General features: G+C 45.8%; 1 protein-coding gene across 2 annotated transcripts in view; it reads left to right on the top strand.

Annotated features, from left to right (window-relative positions):
* Positions 1–848: 848 nt before the first annotated feature.
* The window catches only part of LOC114858603 (phosphoinositide 3-kinase regulatory subunit 6), a 14,256-nt gene continuing 785 nt past the window's right edge, over positions 849–14,319 (top strand). The window contains exons 1-21 of one of the 2 annotated variants that reach the window (XM_029156071.2): positions 849–966; positions 6,996–7,068; positions 7,196–7,291; positions 7,445–7,536; positions 7,694–7,762; positions 8,132–8,264; positions 9,188–9,257; positions 9,326–9,518; positions 10,294–10,441; positions 10,867–10,953; positions 11,044–11,272; positions 11,442–11,726; positions 11,840–11,912; positions 12,097–12,216; positions 12,617–12,724; positions 12,817–12,919; positions 12,998–13,059; positions 13,142–13,232; positions 13,313–13,374; positions 13,508–13,614; positions 13,711–14,319. The exon at positions 13,711–14,319 is cut by the window's right edge and continues 785 nt beyond it. In XM_029156071.2, coding sequence (XP_029011904.1) covers positions 7,029–7,068; positions 7,196–7,291; positions 7,445–7,536; positions 7,694–7,762; positions 8,132–8,264; positions 9,188–9,257; positions 9,326–9,518; positions 10,294–10,441; positions 10,867–10,953; positions 11,044–11,272; positions 11,442–11,726; positions 11,840–11,912; positions 12,097–12,216; positions 12,617–12,724; positions 12,817–12,919; positions 12,998–13,059; positions 13,142–13,232; positions 13,313–13,374; positions 13,508–13,614; positions 13,711–13,867 — 2,325 coding nt within the window. In that variant the 5' untranslated portion in view covers positions 849–966; positions 6,996–7,028 and the 3' untranslated portion in view covers positions 13,868–14,319. Of the gene's footprint in view, positions 967–4,086; positions 6,133–6,995; positions 7,069–7,195; positions 7,292–7,444; positions 7,537–7,693; positions 7,763–8,131; positions 8,265–9,187; positions 9,258–9,325; positions 9,519–10,293; positions 10,442–10,866; positions 10,954–11,043; positions 11,273–11,441; positions 11,727–11,839; positions 11,913–12,096; positions 12,217–12,616; positions 12,725–12,816; positions 12,920–12,997; positions 13,060–13,141; positions 13,233–13,312; positions 13,375–13,507; positions 13,615–13,710 lie in introns of those variants that run through there. The other variant, XM_029156156.3, reaches the window with a different exon arrangement.

The raw sequence follows: 14,319 nt of genomic DNA, 5'->3' as shown, positions 1-14,319 counted from the left end.
CTACACACAATAGACTACAGTTCAAATTACCTTCACCTCATCCAGTTACAGTCTGCTAAAACCTGAACTTTGATTTATGCTTGAAAAAACTGAATTTGGATTTGTTGGAGTTGACCTGGTTGAATCTTGGAGTGTTTGCCTTCACACTTTACTGACAAGTTATTATACATGTCAAAAATAGACAGATTCACTAAACTAATGGACAGAAATGCTACTGAATGTTTATTTTGTTTGCTTGAAGACCATCTTGAGGAAAAACAACCACAAAAGGTTTATTACAAATATTACTAGCATGTTTAATTTAGTTGAGCCAAACATGGCCGTGTAACATTTAATCAAAAAGAAGTTTAGTATCAGACTGCAAACACTTTCCAGGAAGCAAAAACAAAACAAAAATGCTTTGCATTCTTAGGTCTTGATATCAACTTCTTTTGTGCTGTTCTAACTTTCAGGAAATCAAGTTAGTAACATGATTGTGATCATGTGCTCATGTTTGGTCTGCGTGATTATGTTTTCAATAGAAATAATGTGGCCTTTACAAAACTTTCAAAGTGACAACGTACATGCTTAGAAAGTCAGAGAAAGACAGTTTGCTGATGTAGTATAATGCCACTGTGTGCAACTATAAAAAGAAGGAAAAACAATAAACAATAAGTTTACATACTTAAGTAAGAAATGCCTGATTAGCGTTACATAAAAATTATGGTTTGTTTTTCATTTCTAGGCATTAAATTCTGCTTTAATTCATGTGACACCTGTTGAGCTAAAGAGAGTTTGGATGGAGACGTGCTGTGATTGGTTCCCATCGCTAGACTAGACTCACGTCATTGGTCGTTGGCGGCAGTGGGCGTGGTTAGAGGCTCGCCGTCACACTGCAGACTGAAGCTGGAGCTACGGTCTCTGTCAGCCGCAGACACATGCTGTCGTGGATTCGTAGCAGGTGAATGGAGCTCTACTGAGATGCAGGTATGTGTTCGCCCTCCAACATGTTTGACGCTTGCTCGCTACAGACACTGTTATTTTAAAAGCTAAACTCAGCGTCGACTGCCACTGTACATCTTGAAACGTGCGCGTATTACTTACAGTACGTCACTGAACCCGTCCGTTATTCTCTAACCGCGGGTCGTCATGTAAAGTTTACGTATTCACTCAACTTCCGTTTGACTCCAGCCGTTTGTGTCTGGGGTTGCGTTTGCAGCTTTTGCCCACTTTTATTAGTCTGCCGATGTCTGGCTCTCGCGCCTATCGGCCGTTCGATCGCCAGTTAGCAGTTAGCCGCGGACAGCGTCACGCCGATATAGTGACTGATACGGCTGAGCTGCTGCGGTGGTCATTCCGATAATGGTTTCCTTTTGATTCGGCTGCTTTACACGCGAGTCGGGCTCTGAAATAAAAAAAAAAAAAAAAAACAACAACCTCAGCCCCCGTGACACAGGAAGCGGCGGCGGACGCCCGCGTTCTTTTCCCTGCTGAGATCATAACAGGGGCTCGGCGGCAGCGTGTGATCTGGCTGAAGCCGCGGCCCGCTGTTGTGTCTGGAGCCTAAAAGCAGAGCTGCGTTTCCTCCAGCGTCCGTGTTGTACATCCCCGCTTCCTGGTGCCGCTGATGGGATGCGGGCGGAATCCGCCGCGTGCGTCCGTGTTAGATCTTGTAAGGGATGTTTCCGTGTGTAAATGAGCCGGCGTTCATTTACACGCTTCAGTCACGAGTATATATCACGCACGGTTGCGTGGCGATGAGTAAAATGTGGATTGTGTCAAGTGTTGGGTGAGGTTCTCCAGATAAACTAGAAAAGCAGTGACATAGTGGCATTTCTCTTCTATGACTTAATTATACAAAGAAATGCAGTTATGTCATACAGCTACTTTACTAACAACTTACAGTTAGAATAAATTACAACGAATGTGTGAAGAAACTGACACAAAACCCATCAGATTATCAGTTTGTCTTGAGTTGATTAGTATTTACACTAGTTTATTTGTAATTTTCAAAAACTGCTTGTGTTGATTTACTATTTTTGCTTTTCCACTACATGCACATTGGCATCAGGAGTCATTGCTGTGACCTTTCTCTACAAAGGTCCCTCTTAAACCTCACCCACTTAAAAGCATCACTTGAATCTATTCCCCCCTGAGGCCTGTTAACGGCGATGTACGGTTCTTCTGATGTTAATCGCCCGATGGCAGAAGCGATAGATGGGAATGTGGGCCCACATGAGGCCGCTTGTGTCATAGGTTTGGACTGGCAGCGAAGAAAGGAAGCGTTTGGTGCCGCACGCTGAAGGAGCAGAAGCACTTTTGCAAAAATGAACAAAGGTATTTGGGCTCGCTCCAATTTCCATGAGGTAATTATTACAGTGTTACACAGTTACACAACCAGTTTACCTCATCAGCAGGATTTAAAAGCTCTCGGTTTGGGTGGAAATTGTGCTTTCAGGGGGCAAACAGATCTGACTCGTGACACGATGATGGACTCGCTGCAAAAAATGAAGAACTGACACTAACTGAATCATATTTTTTCCTGCTGCGGGGAAAACAGCTCAATAAACACTTTTCCTCTTTGGGGTTTAGTGGTGACTGTGGATTCGCTCAATTAAAAGAAAAAGACTCCACCATGTCTGCCGGTTGTTTTGACTCAGGGCTTTTATGCCTCAGCTGAGAATTTGACTATTTTAGTCCGACGCCCTGATTAACCCATGCTGCCACTTAGTCAGGAGCTTTATACAGTACAGCGTTCATACTATATTATGCAGAGATGAAATGATCTGCTGCTCTATAGCAAATACTTAATCTTTTAATCACTTTTCACACAACAACTCCAAAATGTTCTTAGTTCCAGCTTCTCAGCTAAAAATCTGTTTTTCCTCTATTCTAATGAGTTCAACATTTCAAAGTTTGCACAGACGAGGAAAGCGTGATGATCATTTCCTCCTTATTACTTCGTCCCCCGGCGCCGGTTGCTCGTCAGCCAGCGCTGCTCGGCAGTGACAGTCTAAGGCCACGTAAGGCGTATTTCCACACGCCGCAGCTGCCAACACGGACACAACCGGGGCTTGTCTTTGGTTTGGTGTGTGCTGGGAGAAATGTGAAAGCAGCAGCAGCAGCAGCTTGACTTTTTGACCCTGTGTTTATATATATACACTGCTGGAGGTGGATGTAGGCAATGGGTTCAAGTCCAGCAGACGAGTGCACAGCCGCCTCCTCACCTTCTGTAGAACAGAGCTGCGTCTGCCTTGTCATTTCATTCATGCTGAGCGTTCGCTGCCCACAGCCCTGTGCTTGTCTGCAGGCTCTCAGCCTCAGGCCACAGCTGTCTCTATGGTAACAATGCTGCCTTTGTGATGGGCTTTTTCCATCCCGGTTAAGACGGGATTTAGGAGTATTTCGTGCACACGAACGTCATCTGGTCACTGTTCGAAAACACCGATGGAATCTAGGCAGTAGGGGGTCACGTGTGTGCATGTGAAGGGCAGAAGTCTAAGAATGCAGAGGCCAACGGCTAAAAAAGCCAGTGTACGACCACAAAGACCGACTGCTGCTGCTAAGCCTGAGTAGTGAGTGGCCGGTGCACACAGCTGTATGGAATACACAGTAAAATGCTCTAATCTGATCACATACAGTAATAGTCTGCAGTACTGTATATACAGTAGTAGTAGTAGTAGTACTGTATGTGCTGTAAATACCTAAAATTCTACCTAATGTATTTGTACAAAACCCCTTAATGGACTATTATGCTGCATCCACCAATGACTCCAAATGAACCAGTTGGCCCAGTCCTTACCATCACTAACCAGTACCCTAACCACACACAGACACACTCACACACCTTAGGAAAGCCATCCCCTCCTATCGCTCTTCCTCTTGCTGATGGGTTTAGCACATTACTGTCACTGGATGCTGTTTTTGTACCGACTCCTCCGATCTGCAACTTTTCTCTTTTTTTTTTGCCTTGTTTCCCTGTGGCTCGTTCATTTGCATTGCTGTTTGCAGAAACTGAGGAGGAAATTATCTGTTGTTGCTAGCGGTCATTCAGGTTCACACACACACACACACACACACACACACACACACACACACACACACACACACACACACACACACACACACTGAAAAGCACCCATTCACAGGTTCAGGAGGACTTCCTCATATTGTCCGGGTTGTTGATGCAGGAAATCACTTTAATTGATGTTCGACGTCACGCTGAATTAAACACTGTGTGTTTTTGTGCTCTCTGTTTTACATGTGTTCCTCTGCCCATTGTTGAGGCCAATAGTCTTCACAACAACACCGTGCCTTATTTCTTGTCTTCAGAAATAAGCGCGATTTGGCTTCCCGCTACGTTACATGCATACTGTAATCTGTTTTCAGTCATAACTTCCCTCGTCAGAGCATTCGGGCGCTGTGTGACTCTCGTCTGGATTCGTCAGGTATTACCTGCTATACTCTGAAGGTGCTTTTCTCATTCTGTCCACTCTGTCCAGGTCTATATGTGAGGTGTTGCGGTATTATCCTGCGTTGGGGATTTCCAGAATGCAAATACGCTGGCTCGCACTCCAGTCCCCCAACTGCAGCACCGAAGCACCACCTCGCACACAGCGGCGTCACAGCCGGTCCTGTTTGTGTTTGCTTTGTTGGTCCACGCTGTTGGACGCTTCCTCTGACCACTGCAGCATGTGGTGACGTCCCGGTACACGGGGAAGGTGTGCATACGTGTGCATACGTGTGCATTACACTGTAGCTGAAACCTAAATGAGGAAGTGGCTCATATTTACCGTGAGCAGTCAATAATCACAGAGGAAGCTTGCTTCACTCGCTACGTGTACGTGGCTTCGAACCTGTAGACCTGCGATCACACGTTCCTACGCGCCGTACCTTCACCTACAGTGAACCACGCACACAGCAGACATCGCAATTAATCGGTGAGATGTCACTTAAGCACGAGCCATTTTTGGGTTGGATCCTGTCATAAAAGGAGCTTGCGCTGGTGCCTTTTGCTCCGCACCCGGGTTTTCCAAGCCGGTTATTTGGAACTGTGGTGAATGACACAGTGCGTGTATATTTAAGCTTTTGCTGAACTCTGGTCAGCTGCGGCTCACTTTTGTTCAACATCTCGCTCACCGTCTAAATATAGAGTGATGTCAGCCCACTCATTCTGACAGAGAGGAAGTGTTATGCGTATGTGTGTGTGTGTCAGCTCCTCCGCAGCATTAATAGTTTGTGTTAGGAAGGTAAATACAGAGCCCCATTCTAATGGATGTATCAGCGTGGACAAGTTTGCATATGAATTGTGTTTGCATACGTACGTATGTATGTGTGTTTGTTTACTCTGAAATGTTTTTTTTGAATGTGTTTATGTGTAATATGTATTTTGTGTATATGAAAAAACACAATGCAAAAATCCACAATGTGTGAGAAGAAAGGTTCCTTCGGGACGTCATGTCTGTGACGGACCACAGACTTTCTGACTTTGGGTCGAAGATGAAAACAGAAAGACTGAGAGAGAAAGAGAGAGAGAGGCTGAGAGAGTGAGACAGCCGTGTAGAGACAACCGGAAGCCCGTGGTCACAGGCAGCGTTTAGCTGCTGAGGCAGTGCTGTTTGTCAAACCGTGCTTTTTTTAGAGGGATCAAGGCTAAATCCATCGCACTGAACAGCCCATTCAGTGTCCCTGAATGGCTAAGGGAGCGTGTGTGTGTGTGTGTGTGTGTGTGTGTGTGTGTGTGTGTGTGTGTGTGTGTGTGTGTGTGTGTGTGTGTGTGTGTGTGTGTGTGTGTGTGTGTGTGTGTGTGTGTGTGTGTGTGTGTGTGTGTGTGTGTGTGTGTGTGTGTGTGCGTGTAGTGTGTAAAGTAAGGACCGTCGTCCTAAAGCTTAAAAAGAGTAGTAGCAGCACCCTCCATCACCCTGTCCCTTTTCCTCACCCCCTCCTCCCCAGTGATGCTGACACACACATTTAGCTTCTGCCTCACTTACACGTTCTCGCCCGCAGGAGGAAAGAAGAAAAAAAACCAAGTGAGTGCTGTCTGGACTTGCGCTTTACCTCCTCACTCACTGTGTCACACAGGTGTTAGTTTCAGTACAGCGATCGCAGTGTGTGGATGTGCGTGCGGCGTTGGGCTGCGTAGACCAGAGTGCTGTAAGTTTGGCTCCTATTGCCCCTACCTTCCTTCTGTTCTGGTTTGGCTGGTGATGTTGTGGTGTCTTGTGTGGTGTTCACAAATTTAATGTCGTTACAGTAAATAACTCTGCATTCTTAGGAATATGCAACGTGACCAGGGTTATAATCGGCTCAATGAGCTTCTCAGAAACAGGAGCAAAGTGTCAGAATGCATGTCATGTTTCTAAAGGCCTGCTTTTACGAGCAGTCTGTGGCCGTATGACGCTGAAAAACATTGTGTTGCAGCTATAGTTTAGCAATAGTTGCATAGCCTGTCATTTATTTCATCTTTAACATCTTAACTTTCTTAATAAAGGATCTGAAACTAATTAAAGCCAAAAGGGTGATTTTTCCCTCAGCCTGATTTGGCCAGATGTTACCATAAATTAGTGTTGTGAAGGTGTGAGTGACTCATTACAGCTTATCCTGTATAAAAAAACTTTAAATGGGTGTCTTTGAGTGTAGGGGGGATGGTGTGAGACTGCTGCACCTACGGTACTACTGCTACAGTACTTGTCTAAAGGTCAATGGGTAGATTTGAATAACCACATCTGTATTTTACCATTCACTTAATGCACAAGTGACCACACAGACAGCAAAAAGACATGTAGAGTCTCTGGAGAAGACAAACGCTATTATTATCTGCGCAGCTGTGAACAAAGAGTGTTTCAGATAACTCCATTCAACTTATCCATGTGATGCTATACTTTGCTGTCAGGTCTGATAACCAGCCATCACCTCCTGGAGCATTATTTGCTGTCAGTCATTGTGTCATCAAGCGCAGCAGGGAACCTTGTGATTTGACCGATGAGAAAACATGTGATTCTTCTTCCTGATTGCAGGTGACAGGCAGACTATGTGCATGATTGGCCCACATGGCCTCCTGGGATAACCCGAGCAGTACGGGAGCAGCAGGTACCTGCGACACACGCGCTTTCAGATACACTCACTTCCTTCAGTGACACAAATATGTACAGAATGCACAGGTAGTACAGTCTTTATATACGAAGGCTTTAATGCCCGGCCTCTGCTTTGATTTCAGATGGCTGCTCCCCGACAGTGTCAGAGCCAGATCTGTACCGCAGCGTCCAGGCTGTGCTGCCCAGGGACACGGACAACCAGCAGCTGCAAGACAAAGGTACGAAGTCTGTCCACCCTCTGATCATGGGAGTTCTTCTGAATCAGCACCGTCCTGTAGAAAAGCGTGACCCACTTACTGTAGCATGTTTGCGTTCAGCACTGTGGACGTCCTGCGTGGGTTCATGGTGTGCGTGCTTATCTGTGTCCACAGGCATGCTGAGGTGGACGCTTCATAAGAAGGTTCAAAACAATCCCGCCAGCAGCTTATCTCTCGTGTGGGTGCTGATAAAGGAGCTGGAGAAGGTACTTCTTGTAATCTTTGCAGCATCTGTGTTGCCACTCACAGACACAGACGAAGGCCTCCAGAAACTGTTTCTCAGAGGAGGCGGCTCTTAGCTATAGTAAATATAGTGGGTTTTTTTTTGGTCATTTAAGTGATATAAATATTTTTTCTCCGCAGGCTGAGAGGTGCGACGCTCGCAAATGCATCATCCCCCTGCTCCACACGCTGATGTATGCCGTCATTCAGGTATGGTATTCCTGCCATGCAGTCCCACTGTGGGAGAGCCGCTCCGTCACTTCCCAGATGGAATTTCCAGCAGTGGAAAACCAGAAAAATGTTTTTGTGTTGCTTTCAGTATTTGAGGGTGTAGGCGTTACCTGACGTTACTGTAATGACCTAACGGGGTGGATTTGTTTACTTTCCAGGAACAGACATAAATAAGGAAATGGGCACCTGTAAGACTAGAGCACCCCCGTTGTTCCTCATTTCTGATTATCTTGCTTTCATAACTCCGACTGACCGTAAATGCTGCATACCGCGCAGTACGAGTTTGAAGTTTCTTTCCGTACCTGTATTGGCTGTCATCCTTTGGGGTGTTTTTTGTTGATTTTCCAGACAGCCCACATTCCTGAAGAGCTGTACAAGCGAGTGTACAACATTTGTAAGCGGCTCCTCACCTATCCACATCCGTACTGCATCGTAGGACACCACTACACAAGGCAGATAAAAGCCGAGCGCTTCATCCCAGGTACTATGCAGTTCACATCTGACTCACAAGCTCACACCTCCCTCTATATTTAAAACTGAACTGAAACCTTTCCCTACAACAGAGGAAACAAGCAGTGACTAATCATAGCCCTAAACAGCTCCATTTGTTGGCAACTACACCAATAATTACTGATTACGTCTCACATTGTTCACCAGATTATTATTATTACTTGTGTCTTGACCTATTTATGAGAAAGATAAAAAAAAGAGACATGCACGTGTACAAACATCACATGTACTCATTTCAATAAACAGAATCAGATTCATTATTTGTGCTAGCTTGCTCCTTATACAAACACATTACTAAGTATCAAATGGTCTACTGTTACAGTAAGTACATATAACAATAGACCTATTGTTAACTGCTCGTCCTTCTTATTGGATACAATACAGTAAACAAACCTAAAGGTCTAATATTAATGCCTGCATCTGTTTTGTTCCTAATTTTCAGATGCTTATTGTAGATTTCTGCCTTGCTTAAAACAGCGATAGCGGCTCAAGGAGCTGATGTGGGTTCGCATAAGCCACAGTGGCCACATTCCTTCGTTATCACCTGTTTACCGTCAGTGAAGTGTTACCGTAAACGTGTAAAATCCTTCCATCAGGCACGTACAGTAGCAGAGCTGCTAGTAAGAGTGCAGGGGCATTCGGAGCGCCCCAGCCTTTGACCTACAGTCAGCGTGGTGTACTTTCCCACCTGCCTGCGGATGCTACAGTGTCTCAGCCTTCTTGTCTGCAATGTTTTTGTCACTTCTTTTCCTCTTTTGCCTTGTTTTCTCATTTCAGATGAATTATTACATTTATATCTTATGCAGTACTTACATACAGTTCATTAATAAAGTATTCTGTATACTGTGTAGCGATAATGCACATTTCAACATTTAATGCAAGTCTGATCCTCAGGTCTGATGTACCAGAGAATGGTCACAGCTGAGCAGAGGTTAAAAAACGATCACTATCCCTTCCAAGAGAGGTGGGTTATAACCAACTGCACCGTGTTCACGCTACATGTCTTGTTGCTGACACCTGTGATCTCTGCAGGGTTTTTGTGTTGGCTGACCCAGAGGTCTTCTCCGGTTCCTCGGGGCAATGGAACTTGGGTGATATTGGCTCATCCGCTCCAGGCGGATTTCAAAGTCCCCTCGATCACATGTGCAGCGTTATCCAGCACACCATGCAGGCAGCTTTGGGAGCGGAGCAATGCAACGGGCCCAGCCTGGCTCAGGCACTGAGGGTCAGTCCCTGCTGCTATTGTGCTATTCTCATTTCATGATTCTCTTTTCAGTTCCTCAGTTGTCTTCGGCGGTCACCGGAAGCCCTTGGTCGACTGTAGGTGTTCTGTCTGTCGGCGTCTGGTTTTAACCTGTCAGATGCATATTCAACCTGCTTACTTTGTTTCCTTTTGAAGTTGCAGCGTTATATAACGTAACCTTGTTGCATGCCTGTCATTGTTTGTCTATTCAGAACTTGGCTCAGAGTCTGCCTTAGTCACTTGACTGACTCATCTGGCTTCCAGCTGCTACAGAGATCCAATAAAGAGCGTGCACTAACTCACTATCACTTTTCATGATTTATCCACCCCTTCGCCTTGACCGTGAGTCACGCTCAACACTGAGTTTCCGGTGAGATATAGTTCACAGTGCAGGGCTTGGATAAGAAAGTAGCAATGTACTAAAAAAATTAGTAAATGATGAGGATGCTGTGATCCTGGGCTTCGTAGTCGAATGCGACGTTGTTGCTCTTAAATTTAAAAATAGTTTGACTCCTGTCAAGTTTGACGCCAAAGCATCTGGACGTGCCGTGTGAAACATCCTGAATGAAGCCTGTTTGTTGAGCTGTTTGCTGGTTGTGTCCTGGCTCACATCCAGAAAATGACACCTCAGCAAAACACACACAAGGCCAAGGCAGACTCTTCGCCTTCACCTACTATTAATACCCTCTCTGTGCGCGTTCGACTTCCTGCTTGCATGTGTGTTCACCTATTTATACATTTGTGTGCTCTGGAACAGGATATCGGTCCAGATGTTGAGTCGTACTTTCAGGAAGTGCTGGCGACTCTCGAGCAGAGCGCCGAGGACGGCGGCAGAGGGGAGGGGGGAGTCCTGAGGAGCCGCCTTCAGCAGCTGTACAGCAAGATCGTTGCCGCTGCGGGCTCAGGTATGACATGGAAACGCTGCCGAACAACGAGGCGGCTGATTGGATGGGCAAAGCCGCAGTAATGAGGAGGAAACCGCAATAACCGCAGTTGGGTCTGGTTAAATATGTGACTGGATTTATTTGAAAAGGGATGAGAAAAGAAGAAAGCACTGTTCAGACACTCTCTGTCCTGCAGGCCAATGTTTTCATTGACTCAGCAGGTGTTGCTAAGATTAAACCTTTTCCCTCTGACCAGACCAGTCAAGTCATTTTTTCCCTTTATTTGTAACATTTTCCAGATATCTTTATCTATATTGTCACCTTTTATCGTGCTACTGGTACTTAACGTGAAGGAAGTCGCGGGGAGAGGGAGGGAGATGCTTTATTTTGAGTGTCGCTGTTGCTGTTTGGGCCTCTTCCACCTTTTCCTGTACGGTGTCCCTCAGAGCCGCTGCCGAGGGGACCCCTCTGTGACTGCGCCCTCCCTAACCCCGAGATGAGCTTCCACCTGTGGACAGAGGACTTTGATATCTGTGAGTGGCTTCAGAGTCTGTGTTGGACGAGAAGAATTTAGTACTGCCGCTGTGTTGATTCTGTGAAATTAAGCGTTAAAACGTCGACAGGGCGGGAGCTGTCTAAATGCATTCGACTCAGCTCGTCGTTGCAGTACTCCATCAGCCATGAGCAGGAGGACTTTGAGCTGGGCGATTCCCCCGCTGACCTGCTGCCGTCGGACATGCCCCGCCACTCCGTCATGTCCAACGACAGCGGCATCGAAAAGGACATGTCCAACGATTCCGAATCCTTCTGGGAAAAGAGCTTGGTAACAGCATTGTGGGAGCAAGGCAAAAGGTGAATGTTATGCTATGCTATTACGTGTTTCTGTTATTTTAGCAGATAGAATCTGCAGACTTTCATACCCTAAAAGTCATTTTTACAGCCATAGATTAAGCCAGGGTCTCTAGATTTTTTTTTTTTTTTTTTTTTTTTTTTTACATAATTATCACCCTTTTTATCTCAGCGACCAAGATTCAGCAAAGCTGTCGCGGCGTGGCGGCATCAAGATGAAACCCTCGGTAAAGACCACCATGGTCATGATGCAGGACACCTTGGAAGCCCATGCGAACCTTGAGGGAGGAGGTGGAGGGAGGTCAGGGAGGAGGGGGGCGACTCTGCAGCGACGGGCGGGCAGCGGCGTGACGCGCAACTCCTTCACCAAGCAGCGCAGACACTTCACCGCCAAGATCGTGGTCATGGGAGACGACAGGGCGCTGGGCCGCCTGGCCGCAGCCTACTACTTCTTCAAGTGAGGCTCCTTGGAGTATTGTATGGAACAGTACTTCAGTATCTTGTACTTTGGTGTAACGGCCGAGCATGCGTACGCCGGTTTTCTGGTGAACCTTTGGTTTGTCTTTGCAGGAAAAGGGAAGCGCGGAGGCCTTTTCTCACCACGAAAGTCGGCCTTCAGTTTTACTACATCCCTGTTTCCCAGGTAACTTCCCCCTTTGCCAGCACACGTCAAGCCGTCATTCAGTCAACGTCAAGTGATGTGGCTCCAGTTTCTTACGGATCTTGTTTAACCTGGCACAGAATTCCAATTGCCTTTTCCTGTATGAAAACCTGCAGGCTTTACTTTAAGGCAATGTTTGGTTACAGTTTCACGTTCCTTTCTTCAGTCAGGAAATCTTTCCGAGGGGGATCCCTGTACTCTTGGTTCCTACTTGAGCATGGTGGACCCGTGGTACGGCTGCAACATCAAAGGTTTAGGCCACACAATCCTCCAGTTGGCCAAAATGGTACGAAAACATGGATCTTATTGGAGGATGCGCTGCATCCAAACTTGCATGTTAAAGCGCCATCACACAAAGCTGCCTATTACTGCTGATTTCACTGAAACCAAAGCTACAGTCATCTAACAGAACCCATCAAATGCACCATGGTGCCATGTCTAACACTTTTATTCAGAACTCTTAGAAGAAGCTTTTCTTGTAATGCCTGGTTCCCTGTTTTCTGTTCTGCTATGGTGAAAAGCCACATCCTTATAGTCACTTTAAGCTTAACGTTGGCTGCTACAGTTAATTTACCAACGACTGTTCTCACACATTACCGTGGATTCAGCTAATGACCCATTTGTTGTGAGTAAAAGCATTTGTGGGTAGAACACACTGTACAGATAATTGTGCTTGTTTCCTGCAGCAAGAGACGAACCCAGGGAAGCCAAAGGACCCCTTCATCTCTGACGTCATCTCCTACTATGTTCGTACCAGCCTGCAGCCTGTCTACTTCAACGTCTACTTTGTTAAGGTAGAATGAGCTCAGTCTTTTGCTTCTTAACTGTAAAACTGGCGTCTCTACTCAGTCCATGTCCTGTTATTCACATTTTAACGTTCTCCTAGATCACGTTCATCAGCACAACAAAGGAGCCTGTGGAGGACGTCTTCCTAACACACCTGGAGCTGGACTTTCCTGAGTTCAAACTGATCTCACCGTCGGTTAAAAGTAAGTTTGGGTCACAAATACACTGCGTGTGTGCAAATCATTACAGGTGTGTGTTCAACATGCCCGTCTCCCAAACAGACAAGACGTGGAGGAACTCGGGGGACGTGTGTGGAGCCGTAGTCTCCATGAATTACAAGAAGGTGCGTTGCCTCCTCATTGGCTCGCGATGATGTCGTCGCTTGCTCTGCGAGTTGCATCTGACGCTCCATACTTTCTGTTCAGGTGATGTTAAGTGGACGGGATGTAAACAAAGGGATATCGGTCCGGACAACGGGGGCTCAAATCAGCGCTATTCCCACCAACGAAGCAGAAGGTTTGTCGCGTTTGCAGTCAGATCAACTCCTTCCCATGTAATGTAGTTGTGACTTCACCTTGTGTTTTTTTTTTCCTCAGATCTCAACTGTTTGACACTGACATTGAATGAAACTCCAACCAAAGCTAAAAACAACACTTTAGTAAGTCTTGGCTGTTCCATTCATAGAGTTTTCAGTTATCTTTTGATTATATTACTTTATTTGATGTTTGTTTTAATGGCTACTATTTGTAAGCTAAATAAATTTACAACAATTTGCATACATTACATTTTAGGAATCAAAAATTCGGACCACCAGCATTAATATACGCACTCTGGAGAGTCGATCTTTCACTGTTATACTGGACAAAGACAGTCGCAGAACCTACAGTGGTGCATCTAGGTACATGTCCTTCACTTCTTACTTTTTGATTTGAGACGTATAAAAAAGAGGGACACATCAACATGGTGTAATATTTTGAACGTGTTTCTGTTACAGTATTGAGGTCTCTCCCTGCCTTGATCCTGGATTCTGTGTCCAGAGATCTACGAGGTCCAAACTGAGGCTGACTGAGGACACAGATGCTGGACTATACAAATACATGAGCAAAGAACTTCCTCTTCCAATCAACACATTTGCAGGAATCATCAACTGACTCGACAGATTAACTCTGCAGTGACTCTGGGTGGTTGTTTGTGTGATAACAGAATTCCAGTCTGACACACGAAAAGAAGCCCGAATTCCCCTTTGACTCATACTGAGCTGCTCTCGACAGCAAACAACATACCTTCAGCCAGTCAGTCAGGACTGGTGGAATTTGTGTGACTGTAAATCACAGCAGCTTGAGGCTGAGCACACCTCATACTGCTGTGGTGTCCCTCTCTGAAGGTGCTGGAAATACCAGCGTGCTCCATTTTACAGTATAGTAACAGGAACAAATATTGTTGACGCTGATTGAGCTCCCAGTGTTGTGGACTTCATGCTGTTACTTTTATCACTCGATATATGCAGCTTAAACCTATGCCAAAGAACAATGTCCCCTGTGCAGGGTGAGGGGAAAACAATTAAGCCAAGATGTATGTTTCTGTTTCTTACTTTGTTACAGTT

Source organism: Betta splendens, chromosome 1 (assembly GCF_900634795.4).
Source record: "Betta splendens chromosome 1, fBetSpl5.4, whole genome shotgun sequence".
Lineage (NCBI taxonomy): Eukaryota > Metazoa > Chordata > Actinopteri > Anabantiformes > Osphronemidae > Betta > Betta splendens.
This window is presented reverse-complemented; position numbering and strand designations above follow the sequence as displayed.